Source organism: Sitophilus oryzae, unplaced genomic scaffold (assembly GCF_002938485.1).
Source record: "Sitophilus oryzae breed Bouriz unplaced genomic scaffold, Soryzae_2.0 scaffold_85_pilon_pilon, whole genome shotgun sequence".
NCBI lineage: Eukaryota > Metazoa > Arthropoda > Insecta > Coleoptera > Curculionidae > Sitophilus > Sitophilus oryzae.
This window is the reverse complement of record NW_022147483.1, coordinates 2,421,129-2,446,068: the sequence shown is the minus strand read 5'-3', so window position 1 is coordinate 2,446,068 and position 24,940 is coordinate 2,421,129. Positions and strand designations below refer to the sequence as shown.

The 24,940-nt window shown below is 33.1% G+C and overlaps 1 protein-coding gene across 1 annotated transcript in view; it reads left to right on the top strand.

The window, feature by feature from the left end:
• The window catches only part of LOC115890191 (titin-like), a 171,141-nt gene that overhangs the window by 99,037 nt on the left and 47,164 nt on the right, over positions 1-24,940 (top strand). Inside the window, 9 exon segments of the mRNA XM_030910351.1 lie at positions 10,817-10,985; positions 11,094-11,133; positions 11,253-11,388; positions 11,527-11,683; positions 12,702-12,907; positions 13,013-13,198; positions 13,335-13,555; positions 13,685-14,175; positions 17,406-17,581. Of these exon segments, the coding sequence (XP_030766211.1) occupies positions 10,817-10,985; positions 11,094-11,133; positions 11,253-11,388; positions 11,527-11,683; positions 12,702-12,907; positions 13,013-13,198; positions 13,335-13,555; positions 13,685-14,175; positions 17,406-17,581 (1,782 nt within the window).

Sequence of the window (24,940 nt, the reverse complement as noted above, 5' to 3'; positions counted from 1 at the left end):
GACAAAAGCCAGAATCTGAGACGGTTAGTTCTAATAGTTCTCCATCTCCGATGTCAGCCGTACTAAAGTTTATGGCACTCGTCTCGTCGCACGTGAGCCTTGAGAAATTTCTTCGAGTGCATTAAAAATGGTCATAAAAAAGGGAAAACTTAAGATGGCGCTGCTGTAGCAAAAACCTAAAATTTAAAATATGCGCCGAAAATTTTTAGAACAAGAAATGATTCAAAAGAGATAAATATTTGACGTGAAATACAAATTTTTATTATTATCGGTTTTTATTCACCAACAATAGACTGGGGCTCTAATAGATAAAAAAAATTGACGCCGGGAGGCACGTATAGCCGCCCATACTAAAATATGTTAATAAAAAGTTGGTAGGCAGTTCTTAACTGCGACTTTGACTGATTTTGATGTTATTACAAATTTGTTGCAAATATTATTCCTAATCTTAAATTTAAAACAGCGTTTCGCTAGCTACTGTAATTTTGGAGTTACGATTTTTTAAAATTTTTAACCCCCTCCCATACCCCCTTACCAACCCCCCACCCCCACCAAAAACTAATTGCCAGATTCCCGGGTGCCACAGTATTTTTGTGCCAAATTTGGTTAAAATCGGTTTAGCAGTTTTTGAGTTATCGTGTTACAGAAAGACAGACAGACACCATAAAAATATTTTGTATTTAAGTCATTTATGACGAACCTAACCAAATAACTCATTTTGAGTGAAATTAAAAATTTTTGCCGATCTTATCTAATAGCACAGATTAGGTATACTATATGTATACAGATAAAAATCTTATCCTTAATTCGTGGTACGAAAATTGTTTTTTATGACGATGTGCAAACGAGTAAAATTTCCTGTGCGCAAAAATAAACTCGCGTAAAATAACAATAAACAGCGTAATAGAGAGATATCGCTAAACCGAATAGCGTGCATGGACGTTAATAAGGCCAGGTGTTATTTCCTTTACGTGAGGTGGTATTAACTCTCTTCATTTTTATAGTTACCGGATCGGAAAGAATTCTGTTCGCGTCGCGTCCGCTATTTAAACTTAACCTAACTTTGAATTCAAAACTTTGAAATTGTTTTGTTTACTAGGTATTTTAAAACTAAAGGGCTAAAGTGCTTATTTCCGGTGCTTTATTGTTCAACGTCTGCCAGTGGGTATAGGGCAACAAGCAACAAATTCTCTTAGAAGGGCTAAGTCGTCATCTGCTGTAAACCTAAGCCTCTTTATAGGTTCTTTAATATTGGAAGAGGTGGAATCCATATTTTAGGCCATATTTATTTAATTAAAACTAATCCCAGCTACTTAAATATCAAATTACCTAATAAAACTAAAGTAATAATTCAAAACAATTCAAACATAACCTAAAATAAAAGATCTCGCCGGCCGGCCCCGGTTGTCAAATACGCACACATGCCCATTTTAAGCAATTTTTAAACGTTATTTAGAAATAGCGCTTGGTGTAATTGATCCGCAAATTACGTCAGGCGGTAAGGTTATTAGCGGGTGTTGCGTTAAAAATTGACTCGCGCATATCGCAACCATGATAAGGTACGCGTAAATACTGTATGACGCTATTCGGTTTTCCGATATCTCTCTAATAACTGTGCCGGTCAGGCGCTGTGCACAATCTTAGAGGCTATAAGTGGGCGTGCTTTGTGCGCAAACTAGTAACCTAACTAGTGCCCGATTCCGAAAATTGGAACCCCGAAAAACAATAAAGAAAAAACAAAGTTTATAATCTGTATGATCTGTGTTAATAGACTGTCATACCTGTTGGTATGGTCGGTTAATAATTGTTTTAGATGTATGCGTCATTAGCGCCACTGTGGTTATTTGGTGAACCTTTATTCTTCCCATTTTTGCGACCATTTTTTCAAATAAATTCCCATAGGAGATATTTCTATTTCTCATCTCTACCCTCCATAAATTACACTGATGCACGCCACTGCTAAGTTTTTAGTTTTAGTTACGAAATACGCAGATATTCTCCTGTAATGAACCCGCTATACAAAGGTATAGGTACATTACTTACAGGTTTTACAGTACCATTAAAAAAAGGTACCAACTAAAATGAAATTTATGGCGAGATATATGCACGCCGCGCACAAGCTGTAAGTTTCAAAAACATCCGTGTCAGACGGTCTGTGACAATTTATTTAGCTCTTGCTTGTTTTCCTTATTTATAAACGGATCTGGTGAAGAAGATGTCCGCCTGATTATCTCGATGGCTTATCTGGATGTCAGGTGTCAGCGGCACGAAATTTATTTGGCTTGTTAGCGGACACGCGATGCTCGCCAAATTTTCCAAAAACGCTTGATTTAAATCGTTTTTATTTCATTCTAAACGTTGTTCTTTCTTTTTGAAATTAAGCTTTGAATAAAAAGTTAAAATATTTTAAATGCATGACAATTTGCGATTTTTGTCAAGTTATTTTGTTAAAAAAGCTGTTATTTACTAATTAAAAGTGGTAGAATAAGAAAATATTGGCCATTCTAGTTTTACTAATGGATATAGGAGACCTTTTAACATCTTCAAAAATAACTCAAAAACAAGGGTTCAAAAAATATTTTTTCTCACAAAACCAAGGTATCTGAGGCTTTAAAGATGAATATATTCTGAATCTACATAAAAGTTCCCACAAATTTTGAAATTTTCATATTTTTATAACCGTTTTTACTACTCTTCTAAGGCCTTTGAAAATGTGCATTTTTTTCAATTTTTTTCTGTGCATATAGTCATGAAAATCGGCGAGTTTTGTCATGTAGCCAATTTCGCTAAAAATGCAGCTATTTACTAATTATAAGACTTAGAATAAGAAAATATTGGCCAGTGTAGTTTTACAAGAACAGTAATGCATTTTTTTTAGAATTTAGAATGAGTGGGAGGGGGGTTAATCACTTCGACCTTACAGATCCATTGTGTCCGCCTTTCTTGAATCATAACTCATCATACAGTCCCAGGGCTTTGACAAAAGCCAGTATCTGGGACGGTTTTACAGAGGGTAGTTCTCCATCTCCAATATCAGTCGTACCAGAATTCATGGCACGAATGGTTGTCGTCTCGGCGCACTCAGTGATGAGGTGTTCTGGTGTTTCTCCATTTTCCCCACAGAATCTGCATTCGCTGTTTCTTCTTAGTTTCAATCTACTGAGGTGTTCATTGACGAGACAGTGTTCTGTTAAAAACCCCGTGACAATCCAAAGGCTGTTCTTACTTAACTCCTGGAAGATCTTTGATTTTTCTTGATCATAAGCCCTCAGAAACTTCTTCAAGTGTCTTAGACCATTGCAAGATTTCCATTCCAGGTTGCGGATGGAATCTTCCAAGTTCTTGAGTTCCGTCTTGAGTTGGTTACCACTTGGAAAGCAGAACGGTTCTGGTCCAGTTAGTGGAGTGTTCGCTCCTTTCCTAGCTAGATTATTTGCTTTTTCATTGCCTTCTATCCCTTGGTGAGCAGGCACCCAGTGTAGGAGGACTTTGTTTTCTTTGCCTAATTTATTCAGCTTCTCTATGCATTCTTTGACCAATTTCGAATTGATTGATACTGAGTTGATCGCCTTTAACGCTGCTTGACTATCAGATAAGATGGCTATTTCTTGTTTCCGATAGTTCCTATCTAAGATAAGTTGTACGCATCTCTCGATAGCGTAGATTTCTGCCTGTAGGATACTAGGGTAAGTGCCCATTGGTTCGGAGTAATTAGCTCTCGGCCCAAACACTCCGATCCCTGTTCCCGTATTGGTTTTGGAAGCATCAGTATACCAAGTTATGGTATGGTTACAGTAATGCATGTAGGAGACGTTTTAACCATCAAAAATAACTCAAAAACAAGGTCCAAAAAAATTATGTTCTCTCAAAACCAAAGCCTTCAAGGTTGTATACATTCTGAATCTACATAAAATTTCTCACAGATTCTGAAATTTTCATAAAATTTTACGACTATGATTACTATTCTTATAAGGCTTTTGAAAATGTGCAAAAATAAGCCAAAAAATTGGCATTTTTTCAACTTTTTTCCACGCGTATAGTCATAAGAATTGGCGATTTTCGTCATGTCATTGATTTTGTTAAAAAGTCTGTTATTTGCTAATTAAAAGTAGAATTAAATGTAGAATAAGAAAATATTGGTCATTGTAGTCTTACAAGAACAGTCATTAATGTAGGGGACGTTTTAACCATCATCAAAAATCGTTCAAAAACATGGGTCGAAAAAATAAATTTTCTCATAAAACCAAGGTATTTAAGCCTTCACAGGTGTACAGGGTGGGTCAAATTCGACGCTTTTGAAAAGAATTTAAAATTACCTTTCCAAAATTATAAAACACTTGATATTTTGCTCGATTCCTCTTCGAGATATAGAGTATATAAAAATTCGCCCGCTTTAAATAAGTAGGCTTTGAACGGCACCGGCTATAATGCAAAAAAATTCTAGCTGTGAGCATCAAATAAAATGAAAATAATATTCGCTATGAGAGATGCAGAATTTTATTTTTTATAACAATTTAAAATATATTTGACCAACATCAACACATTTAAACTATATCTAATAATAATAAAAATAAATAACAAACCAAGACATGAGATTTTGCTACAGGTATTCGACATATCCCCTCTTCTGTTATGGACAGACGGGGCAGTTTTTCAACATTTCTCGCGGAATTCATTAACTCAGTAGGGTTGAAAGATACCCCCTCATAACTGCTAAGTATTTCTAATTCTTGTCTAGAGTATAAGTAAGAATAAGGAACCTTTATTCTTCCGCAAATATATTCATAGGATTAGATCCATTGGCACTAAGTCAGGCGGCCTCGACGGCCAACGGCTGGGATCTTGGTTAGCTATTCAATTATTCTTGAAATTGGCTGCAAAAATTTGCTGATAACTTCAGCGTTCAGAGGCGGTACGTCGTAAACATGTTTTCGAGTTCCGTTAAGGGCATATCATCAACAAGGGGTCCAAAGCCTACTAGTTAAAAGTGACCAACTTTTAAAAATTCTGTATTTCGAAGGGGATTATAACAAAATATCAAGTGTGCTGTATTTTTGGAAAGGTAATTTTAAATTCTTTTCAGTTAATTAAAAATATAGAGGGTGTCCTAAATAAAAAAAACAATTTTTCTGTTGATAACCCTTAAATTATTAATTTTAAAAAAATTATACTTAAACCATTAAATTCTACGTAAAAAGGTGCTTTGGAAATGTTTTCATAGAAATACAAAATTTTCCATAGCAAAAAAGTTACAGCGATTTGTTAAAAATGCACTTTTTTCAAAAACACCCCGTAACTCCGAAACGATAACAGATATTGATGTGCGGTTTTTACCGTCATGTTTTTGATGAAAATTGAGCTCCAGACACCGATATTAGTTTTCGTCTATCTCCTATAGAAAAGGGTGTTTCCATTTAAAAGCGTCGAATTTGACCCACCCTGTACATATTCTGAATCTACATAAAATTTTCAACAAATGTTGGAATTTTCATAATTTCATGACTATATTTACTGTACTTTTAATGCCCTTGAAAATGTGTAAAAATAAGCCAAAAAAAAATAACTTTTAAGTTCTTTCTGTCATGAAAATTGGCGATTTTCGTCAGGCCACAGATTTTCTTAAAAATCCTGTTGCTAATTAAAAGGCGTAGAATAACAACTTAATTCCAATAGTATTCATGCAATAATATTTTTCATAGTAAATAAAAAAAAATATTTTTAGTAGTCGTTTTCAGTAAACAATGCGTATGCAATATGTGCCGTAGGTAGCACAGACTCCTTTTTTAAATTCCTTCATAACGACATAATAAGGCCTTTTGAACTGGTACTAATTAAGCGTACTGCTTGATTCGTTGCTAATTGTGCCGGAATGACGGTACGTTCGCTCGGTAAGCCGAAGAATGATTTATAAGTTGTATCAAATTAATAATTGACTTGTACGGATTATAAATGAGCCGTTTAATATTCGAACGTTGTCCTCTGGCTTTATATCGAGATATTTGAGAACATTCTACCACCCAATTAAACCCCAAGTAATATTTACGTACCACTGTAAAGCTCCGTCTACACATAACGTCTTACCTGTCAGTCGTACATGTTCAGTCAAAGCGTATCAAGAAATAATCTTAATACGATAATTATCTCTCCAGATGATTTTATGCAAAAATTATATTAGACTTTTTTGAAGGGGCTTTAAAGCTGTACAGGGTGGCGCCTCTCATACGCCGCGGAAGCTCCAGGGAGAACGGTAGTTTAGATCGAAATGAAATTTTGGCAGCACATGTAGGTTAACTGAAAGCGTTTTATAAAAATATATAGAATTATACAGGGTGTTCCCCAAAAAAGTTACACATCAAAGTTGTGTTTTTTCTAATGGAACACCCTGTATATTAATTGATTTTCGGATTCTAGGAAAAAAATAAAGGTGAGTTTTATTAAAGAAGCATATACCCAAAATCTAAGATTTTTGACATATTTCACATTTTGTGAAAATGAAGAGTAAATTTTAAATTTCGATAACTTCTTCTTCTTCTTCTTTCTCAGCCTGGTTCCATCCAGTGTTGGATATAGGCCTCTTCTAGGTTTTTCCATGCTTCGCGATCTCTAGCCAATCTTATCCATTGTCTTCCCGCTACTGCCCTGACGTCATCGACCCATCTCTTTTTTGATCGGCCCACACTTCTTGTTGTTCCCCTAGGTCTCCATAGGATTACTTTTTGGGGCCATCGGTCTGGATCCTGTCTTGCCACATGTCCTATCCATTGCCACTTCAAACTTGCCACTCTTTTAACGACATCTATTAATTTTGTTTTTTGACGTATGTGGGTATTCCGTATTTTTTCCCTAATGGTGTCTCCCAACATGATTCTTTCCATGGCTCTTTGTGCTACTCGTAGTTGTTCTGCTGTTTTTCGGGTAATTGCCATAGTCTCTAAGCCATACGTAAGCACAGGTAGAATGCAGCTGTCGTAAGCCTTTTTCTTTAGGTTCATGGGCACCTTTTTATCCTTGAAAATATTGCTCATATTTCCAAATGCTACCCATGCCAAATGGATCCTGCGTTTGATCTCCGTATTTTGGTTTTCCTTGCCCAGCTTGATTTGATTTCGATAACAGCTACCTAAATTTTAGTTGACCTTGTATAGCCTGATATTTAATTACAGTAACCATTGTATGTTAAACCAGATTCAAATTTGACCCGAAAAGTTGTACAGGGTGAGACAAAATGAATATGGAACATTAATCACTTTTAAAAGCAAGTTACTCCTTTATTTTAAATTGAATTGAATTGTTTTTGTTTTAACTAATTAACGTTAATTTTAATAAAATGTTCTTTGAAAGTAACATTGGTAACATTATTACTGAAATCCCGGGATCCCGAGATTCGAGGTTAAGAATCCCGGGATACCGACAACATAAAATTGTCCGGGATTGAATCCCCTACTCACAATGTACCGTTTGTGTCCAGGAAGGGTTCATATTTTCATAGATGTCGATTTTTGAATGAAATCGGTACATTTATTTTATTTCGTATATTTTTCATTTTATTGATTTTATGGAAAGCACTGTTCATTAAAATGTTGTATCCTATGTTATAGGGCTTGTTTCTCTCTACAATTTCCTGTCTCACAATGTACCGTTTGTGTCCAGGAAGGGTTCATATTTTCATAGATGTCGATTTTTGAAAGAAATCGGTACATTTATTTTATTTCGTATATTTTTCATTTTATTGATTTTATGGAAAGCACTGTTCATTAAAATGTTGTATCCTATGTTATAGGGCTTGTTTCTCTCTACAATTTCCTGTCTCACAATGTACCGTTTGTGTCCAGGAAGGGTTCATATTTTCATAGATGTCGATTTTTGAAAGAAATCGGTACATTTATTTTATTTCGTATATTTTTCATTTTATTGATTTTATGGAAAGCACTGTTCATTAAAATGTTATATCCTATGTTATAGGGCTTGTCTCTCTACAATTTCCTGTCTCACAATGTACCGTTTGTGTCCAGGAAGGGTTCATATTTTCATAGATGTCGATTTTTGAAAGAAATCGGTACATGTATTTTATTTCGTATATTTTTCATTTTATTGATTTTATGGAAAGCACTGTTTATTAAAATGTTGTATCCTATGTTATAGGGCTTGTTTCTCTCTACAATTTCCTGTCTCACAATGTACCGTTTGTCTCCAGGAATTTTAATAAAATGTTCTTTGAAAGTAACATTGGTAGCATTATTACTGAAATCCCGGGATCCCGAGATTCGGGGTTAAGAATCCCGGGATCCCGACAACATAAAATTGTCCGGGATTGAATCCCCTATTGCCTACCTCTTAAATAAAGATTTTCTTAGATATTTTAATTTTTATGATTTTGCGTCAGTAGATCTTTATTATTTGAAAAAATCTAGGGTGGCTGTGATACACCTTTTGTTAATTTAACAAAAATTAAAGATTGTAGAGTAAAATACTCAACGGTAATAAAAAGATACACGTTTAAAACATATTTTAATTATTACAGAATTAAAACTGGATATAAACCTATAATTATGTGACAAAAATTATCTAGATGAAATCAAATGCTCAAAATGCTTCCTTTCCTGTTAACTGCATAAAATGATTGTCTTTTCAAAAGGATCTTTTCATTTTAAAAGGCATCTACCTCGAAAAGCAGCTACAATAATTTCTTTCATGTTGTCGACAATAGTTGGTCTAGTTTTGTAAACACTTTCTTTAACATATCCCCATAAAAAAACCCAGACTAGATAAAATCAAGAGCATTTAAGTATTCTGTTAATTGGTGAATGCCTACTGCGTTCACCAACTAATAGAATCATGAATCATATCAGTTCTTTCTGATGTAGGAGAAGTTTACATTTTCGACAAATTTCTGAGAAATTTTTTGTTTTAACTGACACAAAATGATAACTAGTTAAAGTTGGACTAATTAGACAACTATGTTGAAGTAACGTCAGACATATCACAGCCACCCTAGACATTATGAAATAATAAAGATCTACTCAGATCAAATGATGTAAATGAAAATATCTAGGAAAATCTTTGTTTGAAGGGTAGGCAACCTTAATAGTATTTTGAAGAGATATGAATTCTCCTATGGAATTCTCCATTGAATATCGGAATAATATACTGGGTGTTCTATTTAAAATAAACGAGTAAAACACTTTTGAAAGTGACCAATGTTCAATATTAATTTTGTCTCACCCTGTATAACTTTTTGGATCAAGTTTTAATTTGATTTAAAGTACAATAGTTAATTTAACTACGTATTAGGTTATACCGGGTAAATTCCAATTTAGGTAGCTTTTATTGTAATATAAAAATTTTTCTTTATTTCTAGAAAATGTTAAATATTATGTCAAAAACCTTACATTTTAGTCATATACTTCTCTTATAAAACTCACCTTTATTTTTCTTCCAGACGACCTTTTACTCCCTCAAAAAACAAACGTTCTCAAAATTGAATATCTCGGGAACTGTTTTAAAGTTCCCGAAAAAAAAAACGATTTAAAAGAATTTAAAAGCTTTTTAAAAAATGAATCGTGGCATCTTTCCAAGAGCTCTTTTATCTCAACGACCATAAAAATATTAAAAAATAACTAAAACGAAGTTCTATAGGTACGAAAGGAGATGCTTTATTCTGATATTAAAAAGCATTTCGTTTTTTGATGCGATCCCGTGATAAATCGATACAATCCCGAGCGCCGTTAAGAAGATGAAGAAAAGATTCAGATTTCAATTCAGCATGGCAAAGAGAAAGTATGGGAATTGATAAAATAATCTGCAAGGATAATTTATTGGCGCGATTATTATTAAGAATTTAATTTAATTCCTTTAAGCCGTCTTTAATTACTTTATCCAAGTTTAAAGCAAATGTTTTTGTTATTCTGTTATTGGCCAATTCGGTAAAAAGTTACTCAATAAGGCTCTATACACATACAAACTCGAATTCTAAGGGGGTGAAACCACCCCTCAAATATTAGGATAGATTCAGATACTAGGATCATGGAAAACTAAAATTCTTAGATCCCAAGATCCTGGGATCTTAAGATCAAAAGGTCTTAAGATTCTAAGATCCTAGAATCATACGCTTCTGGGACCTAAGATTATAATATTCTAATATTAATAGGACCTTAATATTCTAGAATCCTAAGATTATAATATTCTAGGATCTTAAGATTCTAGGACCCTTAGATTCTTGAGATTCTAAGATTTAAAAACCGGTGAGTTTTTCGGAAAAACTCTTAAACACGTATATTTTATTTTGTTGTTTTACATATTTTAAGATTTTTTTAAAAATTTATACAAGGTGTTTCATAATAATATGATCATAGAGTAATCACGATTCTGCTTAAACTGCTTGATGTTTAAAGCTGATTTTTGGCAAACGGATTGACTGTGGGGTGTAGAGGTTCGATAAGGAGGGGTTTCTCGAATCTCAAATTCCAAGAGGGTGAAAACGCCCCTCAAATATTACAACATTTGTTATTTAAAAAACGGTTAGTCTTTCGGGAAAACGCTTGGACACGCATAATTTATTTTGTTTTTTTAAATATTTTGAAATTTTTTAAAAATCCATACAGGGTGTTCCAAAAAGTTGGGTAATTGATTAACCACGATTCTGCTCCAGTTTGTAAGTTAATGGAAATTTTTGCTTTGCTTTATCATCACCAATACAAATGATTAATTCGACGCGAACGACGTCGCGGGTACACGCTAGTTTTTTTTTGTAAAATTACTTATATTTTTTTCAGTGTGCATGTAAAAGCATAGATTTAATGTTTCTATTTTGTTGCAGACTGATTATTACAAAGATGCTCCTCTATTTCATCGAATAGGCGATGGACCACAATACCGCCTCCAAATAACCAACGTCAAGCTGGACTTTACTGGTACTTATACAGTGTACGCCAAAAATATCCACGGAGACGCTAAAGCCATCGTATCTTTACAAATAAAAGCCACAGGTTCAGTATTATACCAACAATATAATGTTTAAAAAGGCATCAATATGAATTTTTAGATTCACTGATACAATTTTATTGATTTATTTAGCTATATCTGTTTTTTTTTAGATCCCACTGTACCAAGAAAAACCAATCAGTTCAAAATTGGGTAAGTTTTTAATTCATCATCACCATCAATCATCATGACTTTTGTAACATAAGTGTAAATTTTGTTTAAATAAATGTATTTGGTTAAATTATATTTAAGTCAATATTTATTATTTACAGGGACGTTCAAAAAATGCCTAGGATCACCGAAGATTTGCTAGACATCCGATGCTGTGATGGGGATTCTGTAACTTTTGAATGTTCCTTCGAGTCTAACAAACCTCCATTGAACATCAGATGGGAAAAAGATGGAAAAGTAAGTAATATAAACAGTTAGCTATAATTTTTTTAACATAGACTGTAATTTTTAAATAATATCTGCAAGTGACTGTCAATTTTAACAATATTCTTCAACTTGACACCCCAAACTAAGGTTGATTTCTTGTTTTTTCAGCTTGTAAGACTTGGTAAGGACTTTGTGGATGAGTTCGATGGAGAAACGGCCAAACTTATAATAAAAGAAGTATATCCTGAGGATGAAGGGGAGTACACTTGCGTAGGGTACAACGACCTTGGTACGGCAGCTACGTCAGCTTGTCTTATTGTTGACCGTAAGTATATTACTTAAGACAATCTATTTAAAATCATTTCCAAGAATAATCTTTCACATCTGTTATTTTAAATTAATTTTTCAGACATTTTGCTTAGTTTTTAGAGTTACCAGTACTAAATTTTTAAAAAGTATTCAAAATAATCTGCAACACCTCATTCATTGAAAACCGTATTGAAAATGCTCGGATTCTAAAATCCTGAGCCTCTAGAATCCTCAGATTCTAAGATCCCAAGATCTTAAGTTTCTGAGATCAAAAGGTCTTAAGATTCTAAGATCCTAAGATCCTAGGAGCATACGCTTTTGGGACCTAAGATTATAATATTTTAATATTAATAAGACCTTAATAGTCCAGAATCCTAAGATCATAATATTCTAGGATCTTAAGATTCTAAGACCCTAAGATTCTTGAGACTCTAAGATTCTAGAATCCTAAGACCCCAAGATCTTAGTGATCCTAGGATCATGGAAAACTAAGATTCTTAGATCCTAAGATCATAGGATCCTGAGATCAAAAGGTCTTAAGATTCTAAGATCATATGAAGATTTTAATATTATAGGATCCTAATATTCTAGAATCCTAAGATCATATCACCCTAGGATCTTAAGATTCCAGGACCCTAAGATTCTAATATTCTAAAATTCTTGAGATTCTAAGATCTTACGATCCTAAGATCCCCAGATCCTAGGATCCTGAGATCAAAAGGTCTTAATATTCTAATATCCTAAGATCCTAGGATCTTAGGCTTCTGGGGTTCTAAGATTATAATATACTAATATTATAGGATCTTAATATTCTACAATCCTAAGATCATAAGATCTTAGGATCTCAAGATTCTAAGGCTCTAAAATTCTTAAGATTCTAGAATCCTACGAGATCTTACGATCCTAAGATCCCCAGATCCTAGGGTCATGGAAAACTAAGATTCTTGGATCCTAGGATCCTAAAATCTTAAGACCTTGAGACCTTAAAATTTTTAGATTGTAAGATTCTCTCAATCATAAATATTGTATTTCAGTACCAGAAGAAAAGGAGAGTTTGCTCAACGCTCAGTTGATCCGTCCACCAAGTCTTTTTGCTGGAGGTTCTACTCCAATTTCCACTCCAAGAACTACTCCAAATAGAAGTGCATCACCTAGAATACGTGAAGTAACTCCACAGCCACCCAGAAGAAGGCTTACTAGAGCGTTAGCTCCCAAATTCTATGCTTATCCTCACAACAGGGTGAGTATAAAAAAAGTCACTTAAAAAATACTTATTGTTTAACTTATCCATTAAAAATATTTAGTTTAATAGGTGAATTAAAGTAAATATATTTTTTATCCACAGGTAGCTGAAGAAGGAGAAACAGTAAGGTTCCAGTGTGCTATTGCTGGTCATCCTGACCCGTGGGTCAAATGGTACAAGGATAACGAAGAAATTATACCATCAAGCAAGTTAACCATTACAGAAAGGGAAGACCTAAGAACTTTGGAGATCAAGGATGTCACTACCAAGGATTCTGGACTATATAAGGTACGTATACAGGGTAGCTCTTAAATAAGTGTTTTAAGGGATGGTAGATAAATTGCAAATGACCAAGTTAACTTCATATTGTAATTTGCTCATGAATCGTTATTCTAAATATGGTTATAATTATTTTTCTATACAGGTTGTCCTAGAAAATGACGTAGGCAGAGTCGAAGCTACAGCTCGCTTAGACGTGATAGCTCACAGAACTCACAGCACCTCAGGAATAAGAGCCAGAAGCCTATCACCAAGAACCCATAATGGTTACACGCCTGGTAACTATTTGGGAGCTTCAGCTAAATATGGAAGCAGAGCAAGACTGTTCTGTGATATAAAAGCTGTACCAACACCATCTCTTAAATGGTGAGTGCAAATATAATTGTTGCTGAAATATCTGTCACATTTTTGATATAATATTCATTATTGAATAAATATTCTCTTCATACTCTAATAGTATTACATTTTCTTCATTATATGATATTTCTGTTCAAGGTACAAAGATGGGATTCCTCTAGAACAATGTTCCAAGTATTCTTTTCACTACGATGGCACTACCGCATCACTGGAGATAGAAAACGTAACATTTGAAGAGCAAGGACTCTATACATGCGTGGCAGAGAACATAAATGGAACAGGTTCTACCTCTATGCTGCTCCAAGTGACTCCAAATGAAAAAACCGATCAATACACACCTCCAAAGATCACTAAACCTCTTCCGAACAATTTGCGGTGTGCTAAAGGGCAACCTTTTGTTCTAGAGGTTAGGTATTCGGGTTGTTCGCCACTGGATATTGTTTGGATGAAAGATGGATGTATCATATCAAATAATGATGATGATGAAGGTTTTAGACAGGAAGATAGTGATGATGGTGTGGCAAGATTGACAGTTAGTGATCCGGATGTTGAGGATTCTGGACGGTATTCTTGTGAAGTTTACAATGTGTATGGGGAGGATAGGACTACATGTCATGTTACAGTTTTTGGTAAGTAAACTTTATGTTTTTTTTTTATTAAATTAAAATAATTATTTAAAAATAAAACAATATATATTTCATGTCAATTAAACTTTTAGTTACGTAAACGAGGGCACGATTTTTAAATAATTCATTGTTGCCAACCATGAACATATTTGGCGCCGTGCTGACTAACTGAAATTTAAATTTCGTGCTGGACATTCAAGTGGTAGCTCTGCTGTAAAAAATGTCAAGTTACCGCATTTATTTATTTATTTTCTGACACTGATATTTGTTTTGACATTTTAGTTTTGTATTACGAGTTTTTGTGATACTTTCAGCTTGAAAATCTTTACTAGCAGACCTTGCAGTCGAACATTGTTCTTCTTAGAACCTCTTTTAGTGCACAGTGTAGAAGATAGCTTAATAGCCGTAAAAATTCATCTCAACTTTATTAGAATATTTTGAACGGGAAAGCGGCAATAATGGCCCTTTGTGTCCCTTAAGTGCTGTCAAGAATGTGAGTTTTGTTGATGTAAATAATAACTGTTTACATATTTATAATTAATTTATTTTTGTTTCCTAAAATATTTTGATTAAAAGAAAATCTGTAAAAGTGGGCAACGCTGTGCTGGTCAAGCTTAATAACGCGACAAAAAATTTAATTATGAACTATAATTATTTGACTCTATTTCTTTAACTTTTGTTTTATTTTCTGACCTTTTTTTTCAGAAAGATTAATAAGATTTTTCATAAAAAAGTCTTTCTTAATCACTATTTTTTTTTTGATCACCTGTATTAAGTAAAGTTCTTGCAAATATAGAATTCAGTCAATGGGCTTGCAGACGTATAGCCGAAGATGTTTCTTTTATCGGTCTTCGAAAGAAGAAGAATCAACGAATATAGACAACGATAAAAACGAACTTTCGAAGGATGTCGAAACGCGAATACCGATCGGTGGAATGCCGACTGGCGACGGCGGGCGGTTTTAATAAGAAACGTCGACCAAATTCGCATACTTATTTAATTATCCGCTTGTAACAGATTTGGAGCATCTCTCGTGCCGCCGCGGCCGGTGAGACCACTGACACGTCCAATTTTGTATACAGAAAAGAAGTTATAGGGTTTAATTTAGGGTTGCCAACTTTCATAATAAAAAATAGAGGACGAGAGGGTAAAAAAGAGGCACAGGCGAAACATTTTTTGAAACCCCGCCCGAAGGTCTAGAATTTACCAAAAAGTTTTATCAATTGCGATTAATGGTCTTTCTTACTTTCTTAAAAATATTTGTACACAAAACTTGTTAAAATAAAACAAACCTTTTTCAACAAAACTTTTTTTTTCAAAACATAAGCTAACTTACAACATTATCGCTTCCACAAATATTTCTTGTACATAAATATTTCTTCATTTGTTTTCGTGTACAGGGTGGGTCAAATTCGACGCTTTTAAATGGAAACACCCTTTTTTATAGGAGATAGACGAAAACTAATATCGGTGTCTGGAGCTCAATTTTCATTAAAAACATGATGGTGAAAACCGCACATCAATATCTGTTACCGTTTCGGAGTTACGGGGTGTTTTTCAAAAATATGCTTTTTTAACAAATCGCTGTAACTTTTTTGCTATGGAAAATTTTGTATTTTTATGAAAACATTTCCAAAGCACTTTTTTACGTAGAATTTAATGGTTTAAGTATAATTTTTTTTAAATTAATAATTTAAGAATTATCAACAGAAAATTTGATTTTTTATATGGGACATCCTGTATATTTTTAATTGGTTGAAAAGAATTTAAAATTACCTTTCCAAAAATATAACACACTTGATATTTTGGTCGATTCCTCTTCGAGATATAGAGTATATAAAAATTCGCCCGCTTTAAGTAAGTAGGCTTTGAACGGCACCGGCTGTAATGCAAAAAAAATTGTAGCTGTGAGCATCAATTAAAACGAAAATAATATTTGCTATGAGAGATGCAGAATTTTATAACAATTTAAAATACATTTAACCAACATCAACACATTTAAACTATATCTAATAACAATAAAAATAAATAGCAAACCAATACATGAGATTTTGCTACAGGTATTCGATATATCGTCTGTTGTTATGTTCTGTTATTGACAGACGGGGCAGTTTTTGAACATTTCTCACGGAATTCATTAACTCGGTAGGGGTGAAAGATACCCTCTCATAACTGCTAAGTATTTCTAATTCTTGTCTAGATTATACGGAAGAATAAGGAACCTTTATTCTTCCGCAAATATATCCATAGGATTAGATCCATGGGCACTAAGTCAGGCTTGTAACTTCAGCGTTCAGAGGCGGTGCGTCGTCTTGTTGGAACAATATGTTTTCGAGTTCGATTAAGGGCATATCATCAATAAGGGGTCCAAAGCCTACTAGTTAAAAGTGGTGAACTTTTAAAAATTATGTATTTCGAAGGGGATTATAACAAAATATCAAGTATGCTGTATTTTTGGAAAGGTAATTTTAAATTCTTTTCAGTTAATCAAACATATAGAGAGTGTCCCAAATAAAAAATCAATTTTTCTGTTGATAACTCTTAAATTATTAATTTAAAAAAAATATACTTGAACCATTAAATTCTATGTAAAAAGGTGCTTTGGAAATATTTTCATAGAAATACAAAATTTTCCATAGTAAAAAAGTTACAGCGATTTGCTAAAAATGCACGTTTTTGAAAAACACCCCGTAACTCCGAAACGGTAACAGATATAGATGAGAGGTTTTCACCATCATGTTTTTGATAAAAATTGAGCTCCAGACACCGATACTAGTTTTCGTCTATCTCCTATAGAAAAGGGTGTTTCCATTTAAACGCGTCGAATTTGACCCACCCTGTACAAACGAGTAGCGAAAGACAGAAATTAACAATTTTTTAAAGCATTGTGGCGATAGATGAATATTTTTTAGATTTTGAGTTTGGTATGTAAAATAGAGAACTTTTTCAATACGTGAGAGAAAAGAGGAACTGTCCTCTGGAATAGAGGACAGTTGGCAGTGAAATCAAACAAATAAAAAAACGTAACTAAAAGTTTAATTGGTTCTTATATTTATTTTATATTCGTACACAAGGCTTTGAATAAACAAATATAAAATAGGAGTATAATCACAGATAACATAGTAAAAAAAAAACATAAAAAATAATTGAACAATTTTACATTAAAAAAAAAGAAAATTGTAAAATCATAATAGTCTTATATGTTAATTGGGAAAATCCTTATTTTTTTCCAGAAAATCAATATACCTTTCCAGTGATCGAATTCACCAAACACCCCACCTCTGTGATCGTGTTCACTGGTGGAATCGCCTCTTTTTGTGCCAAAATCAAGCACCGCATCGACAGATGTGATTTCAACATATTTTGGGAAATCGACGGAAGAAAAATCGAACCATCTGATAAAATTAAGGTAGGTTTTTCACCGTAGATCGAAAAAAAACGGCATCAAAGACGGCTGGGAAATAACAAAAAAATAAAAATTATCATTGATTGTCGTTCTATAACCATCTCTGTCGCCGTTTTTTTTTTTTGATCATACGGTATTTCTGACATTTATTAATAAATTCTAAATCTCCAAATGCATAAATTAGAAAAGCCTGAAATTATATACCATCAATCTCGTTCATTTCTGAAATAAGTTTATAAGTGATTCAGTCTAGTAAGTATTGTATATTATTTTATTAATAAGTATTAATAAATGTTACGATCTATTTAAAACATACACATTGCGCACCAATTTTCTAAATTACTGGTAAATGTGATAAATTATATAATGAGCGTTATATGCATAGAACAGTGCCCTTGGCTTTTGCATAGTAAATTACCAACAATTACAAATAATGCTTTTAAGAACTACATTAATATCGATTTATATATGTTTTGTAGTTCATTAATAAAAGCGAATTTGTGCTCTATATATATTTTTTTTCTATTCTAAAATACTGTAAAACGTTATAGTCATTTGCTACCTTAAACCATATACCGGGTGCGTCTCAAAAGTGGCTCACCACTATAACTTTTTTAATTTTTCAGATAAAAACGAGATTTGGTATGTTAAAATATGACATAAACTAGGATTGATTGACGTATTCAATTGTTTTTGGTCACTTCCTGTTTTACCGGAAATTACTACAACTTTTGAATCTTAAATGAAACCCTCGGTATATTTCTATTTTATTCGATAGAAAATGACACTCTGAATAGAATGACATATCATATGTCAACTTTTGACATTTTCGCATATGGTTTATTTGAAATTGCAACATACGGTTCATAACGACAATTTGGCTCAAAATACCAAGTGTATGGTATCAAATTATTCGTAAGAAAATGTTTTTTTTTCAAATATACTAATAAGCCACCCTTGTTCCATTTAAAAAATTCAGATATGATTAAAAATACGATTGGGGCATCTTTTGACCGGCCAGAACAAGATACGAAAAACATTAGATAATCAAATCTATTATTCCAAGGCTCCTTGATTAAAAATTAGTGTCAATCAATCCAGATTTATGTCATATTCTAACATACTGCCAAATCTCGTTTTTTTATCTGAAAAAATAAAAAAGTTATAGGGGGTGAGCCACTTTTGAGACACACCCGGTATACAGGGTGTTTCTGGCTGAAGTTGTATAAGTGATTGGCACAAACGCTGTATCTTAAAGGGAAGTCACATCATAGTAGAATTAACTTTTTTTGAACTGAAACTTCTTTACGCGCGCTGGGAGTAAAAATTCAAGGCCGTGACACACGAGCTAGCGTCACGACACACGTCAAGTGGTAACGACCGGAAAAGTGGTAAGCCAATGAGGAAGTTGAGATGGGTTATGGGAAATTTTATGAAAGTGTATCAAATTATATAGGTATTTATTAATTTTTAATTTATTACTTTTTCAACATTTCAAACTACACTTTTTCAAACATGTTCTTCAAATTCTTCAATTTAATAGCTGCAATAATAATAATAATAATAATAATAAATAACGCTTTATTGTGCAAAAAGCCGAAATAGCTTCATCGACAAAGCATTTACAAAAGAAACAAAAGCACAAAAAATATACAAATTTAAAAAAGGCATCCATTTTTCTCAAAGAGACCTGGTTCAAATTAAAAGAGGTAGAAAAAAGACTCAAAGTCTCGGTCTCAACGTTTATACAATGTTAAACTGTTACACGTGTTTCGCTCATATACGAGCATCATCAGACCTAACAAGAAAGAACCTAAATAAATAACAAATAATAAAAAGGTCGTCATAACTTACAAATACAATTAAAATGAATCCAAATACACGTTCGCATTTTACAATTAAAACAACACTGGCTGACGAGGCTGAAATGACCGGCAAATATTTGTCAATAAAAAACAAACAGGAACAAAAAATCAAACAAAATCAAAAATAAAATAAAAAATAGAATAACCCAGCGGGATATGAACTCTAGTCTCCCGGGTGGGAACAGGTGGGAACCAGAGAGCAAAGCCACCAAGCTACCATACTACTGAAGTAAAGATTCAGAACTCAACAATAATACACGGCCGAATTAATCTTTCAGATTATTGAAAATTAATGTTGGTTCGAAATTAAAAATGTCATTCACGCACACAAGGACGCGAACCGGACTTTTTTTAGCTCTAGTTATTTCCATTTTCTCCAATAAATCAAGTTTTTTACTTTTTTGGCATTCGTGCAGAACACTAACGTTTTCTGAGATGGAAAAATCGTGACCAGTGGCTAATAAGTGGTTCGCAAAAGCCGTAGTCTCAGTTATATCCGAATTTCTGTATTTATTGACAAGGCTCAGATGTTCCTGTACTCGGGTGGAAATCTTTCTACCTGATTGCCCCACATAGACCGCTGGACAGTCGCCACAATTCAAAGAATAAACTCCCGATTTAGAGAGCCTCTCCGTTTTGTCTTTATTTCTAACCAAATTTGCTTTTAATGTATTAATAGTTTTAAAGGAAATAGATAAATTAAGATTTTTAAAATATTTTGCCAATTGGAGTGAAATATTACCAAAAAATGTTAAAACTTTATACGGGCCTCTCTGTAAATTTTTCGAATGTATGACATTATAAGACATCTTGTACCTATTTACAAACTTATAGTAAATCTTGTTAATAGTTCCTAGCGGAAACCCGTTGTTAAAGGCAATTTGTCTTATAATGTTGAGCTCTTAATTAAACGCTTCTCTGGATAGTGGCAAGTTACATAATCTATACAACAAAGAATTAAACGCTGCGAATCTATGGGAATATGAGAAATATGCTGAATAATGTTATCTGTGGAGGAGGGTTTTCTAAAAATTCCAAACTCTATTTTATTATTATTTCTCATAAGTAATAAATCCAAGAACGGTAATTTGCCTTCATTTTCTTTTTCCAAAGTGAAAGAAATTCTATTATGTAAGGTATTGACATAAGAAAGGAAATCCACCAGATGTCGTTCACTGCCACCCCACACAATGCAAACATCATCTACATATCTTCTATAAGCTATTAAATACTGTGAAAAACTACTCTCCATTATCTGTATTTCCAAGCTGTTCATGAAAACCTCACTCAAAAATGGGGACAAACAGGAGCCCATTGCTAAACCGGTTTTTTGGCTGAAAAACTCGTTATTAAATTTAAAAAAGTTTTGACCTAAAACAATTGAAAGGAGTGAAATGAGGTTATCACAAACCAACCTTGGAAGGGAAGTGCTGAACAACAAATCTCTAATGAGGTCAATGCATTCCTCTGGCAGTATACTAGGAAATAAATTCTTAACATCCAGTGACACCAACATTGCTCCGTGTGGGATCTCAATATTTTTTAGGTAGTTCATCAGGTTTTAGGATCTCAATATTTTTTAGGTTTTTTTAAAAATATACAATACAAATCACACAATTCAAAAAGTAAATGTCATTAAAATTATAAAAATGTAGAACATACTTGGATAATTATTGCACAACACAAAAAAAGGCGTATCAATAAAATTTTCCAATAGGAAAATTGTAAATGGATATAATTTTATAAAATATTAAATACTCGACTTTTGACCAGTGTGTGAGATGATCAAAATTTTAAAATTCAAAATTGTTCATGATTAAACATCGACAAAAAAGTCGTTTACCGCATATAGGGCTCTCTCCAGTAAGTATAATTACAAAGCTTTGCGAAATGCGGGAAAGAATGAAAGCGACTTGATATTCAAAGGCAAATGATTGTACATTTTTTTGGCATTGTACATTACTGAGCCTTTAACTAAATAGTTCTGAGCTCGAGATTGACAGATAAAGATCGTGCTCCGCATTTCTAAGTGGATAGTTGTGAGAAGGCCTTTCGGGAATAGCAGATATGTGCTTGCGGATTAAGCAAACGGATTCAAAAATGAATAAAGAAGGAAGAGTCAGTATTTTAAAATTTTTAAAGAAATTCTGCCAGTGAGTTCTACTGTTCAGTCCCGATAAATATCGAACTGCCCTCTTTTAAAACAAATAAAACAATGAATTATCATTAAATCACCTTGCTCACCTGGAATTTTTATGAAGTTTTGCATAGCAAGATAAAAATTACATTTAACAGCGGCCATTTACTTTTGGCCCACGGCTGCACTGTACGCCGTTGTGCAACGTTTCGGACTTTAAAATGACCCCTAATAAAATTCTTGATCTCTCCGTATCCAAATTTCACTCCTTTATTGTTGAATTATTGTTAAGACGGATTTTTATAGCGCCCAGCACGCGGACCAAAGTCAAAATTTCATCGAAGAAATTCCAAGCAATAATGTTTATGGTCTCGTCAGCTGTTACGGAGGATTATACAGGGCGATTCTGTTTTATTTCTAACCTAGATCTACAGTATGTCCCCGGATTTTCTTGACAAGGGGACAATTTTTTTTTATTATTAATTTTTTAAGGTACTGTTCCCTTAAATTTAAAACACCCTGTGTAATAATTTCGTTATTAAATTTTCATGAAACATTATTTTTCAGAACTATGTCTTCTGAAAATTTTGTCATATATAATTGAATATTTTCATGTTTTTTTTTAATTTTCTCTAAAACAATGTGGAAATTTGGAAAGTATAAACGGGATTAACCATTTTAGAACAAGCAAAATTTTTTACGAAGAATGCATTTTTCTCAAAATTTCCGGGCGCAAATCCGGGGACAAACTGTATAGTAAAATTTATTTTTTAACACAGTTTTAGTTATATGAAAATTCAATAAATGTTGTTATAAGATCCCTACAACATTTATTGAATAAATTGCAGCGATCATCTGCATTATTTAACATATTATTTAGTAGTAATTTGACCCCAAAAGAGGTTATAATCACAGTAATTATTAAATTAGAGTGTTAAATGATAACGCTTTTTTCTGTAATAAATTTATCATCAAATAATAAATTGCACTATCACTAACTGCAAAATTTTAGATTTATGATTATTACGATTGTTTACAAACATCAGCACTAATGGCTGTAACGATAATTAATATAAATTAAACTCAAAAATAAAGTATTATTATTAATTTGTCTGGAGAAACTAGTTAAAGTGTAAAAACATGTTTACTGTGTATTGAGAAGAGAAGTAAAATAAAAATTCTGTATCTATAATCAAACGTCAAGTTTTGTTAAAAATTATATTTGTGGCTATCTATTTCAAAATTTAAATTGGTTGAATGTCGTATAATATTGACAGTAGCTGTGATGGAATTGAGCAATTAATAAATTATCATAAATCATTTCAAATATTCAACTGGAAACCCACTTTTTTTATTTCACTAGTGAAAAGGTTTTTCAATTCGTTACGGTTTTGGTTATACATGTTCCTATACCTAAAATAAATCGTTTTTAAATTATTTAAGATTTAGTTTTAAAGCGTATTTTTTTCTTGATTTTATCTAGCTTCTTTTGACATTAAGTGTCAAATCATCTGACAATTTATTTCCTTCTGTCAAAAAACTAATTATTTCAATTTCATATATTATAAATACTGCTGGAAAAACTTTATAAAGTTTATTTATAAAAATATATCTCGTATTTTGGTGATAGCTAATGGCAATATTACATGGCCAAATATAGTTTAACATCGCGTGACGTTTAAAGTCGTAAGCTACTGGTTAAAAAACAAAAAAATATACCCCTTTAAAACCAAATCTTAAATAACTTAAAAACGAGTTATTTTAGGTATAGGAACATGTATTATCAAAAAGTAACGAATTAAAAAACCTTTTCAATAGTGAATAAAAAAAGTGGGTTTCCATTTGAAAAAAATGATTTATGATAATTTATTAATCGCTCAATTTCATGACAGCTACGGCCAATGTTATATGACATTCGAACAATTTAATTTTTTAAATAGATAGCCACAGGTCTTCTCTTTATGCCACAGTAGCGGTGAAAATCACTAAATTTGTTGTTTAGGCTATAAAACATTTTTTGACAGGCAGTTTTATTTCCTCCAAAAATTTTAAACATGTTTTTTCTCAAAAACGGTTAATGTTAGGTATAGAGTGTTTGATATCAAAATTCATAAAAGTTTACCAAGAATTTAAGTTTGTAATAAAAAATGGGGGTATCTATTTAAGATAAGAAAGTGGCTGTCAACTTCCGGTATTTCTGGAAGTGCCGCCATGAAAATATTTTTAATCGATAGATCTCGTTCTGAAACAGTAATGTGCAAAAAATCTCCGATCTAGATATTGTAGTTCTCTAGAAACTTCTAATGCACGCTCAGCCTGGGACACCCTGTATGTAGGATCAAACTAATACACAGCTCGGGATCTCTACTACCAAAACAGTTAGACCTAAATAAGCATGAAGTACTTATGGAAGAAACTCAATCATATTCAAATCTAGAATGTCACTTTATCTAAAGAAGAAAACCTTTGACTAATGTGTACTACATGTCATGACTTATGCATGCGAAACCTTGACACTTAACGGACATTATAAAGGTATGTATTCATTATCCGAACGAACGAACGAACGAATGAAAGTGCGGTATATTTAGACGGGGACCGAACGCATGCGGCCGTTCGTTCGTTCGTGCGCTCGACCATCCGCTTCGAGTCGGTACATCAAAGGCGTTCGCCAACAAATGCGTCCGGTCTATGGTCCGGTCTTCTCGTGCGGTTCTATCGTACGGTCCCCGTCCATACCACCAGCGAACATTCGTTCGTTCGTTCGTGCGGATAATGAATACGCACTTTAAGGTGCGTATTCATTATCCGAACGAACGAATGAAACTGCGGTATATTTAGACGGGGACCGAACGCATGCGGCCGTTCGTTCGTTCGTGCGCTCGACCATCCGCTTCGAGTCGGTACATCAAAGGCGTTTAGACGTCATGGTACAAAGAATACAAGGTATGATCGATAGCGGCTCCAATTTCGTTCAGTTCGCGCATACCCACCTGTGACGTCACTAGGAAAATAATGAATAAATAAAAAATAAAGAAAGTTGACAGGAGATCTGCATTTTTGAGGTTATGGTTAAGAATTGTTTATTTTTAAGACTTTTTAGTTCGTTTAATTTAATAATTACTAAAACCAGCAGTTCCAAAAATATATTTAAAAATAATAATTATCTATTAACATGGATTTGGACGATAATAGGTAAAAATACTAAATTTATTTCTATATCGGTATAAAATTGTTTATTAGGTTTTTAGTTTGCGATGTTTATGGTAAATAATTTTCATTTTCATTGCCTCTGAATTCACATGAGGACAGAGTTGAGGATATCTATGGAAAAGTAACCACAAGAGGAATTGTTACATC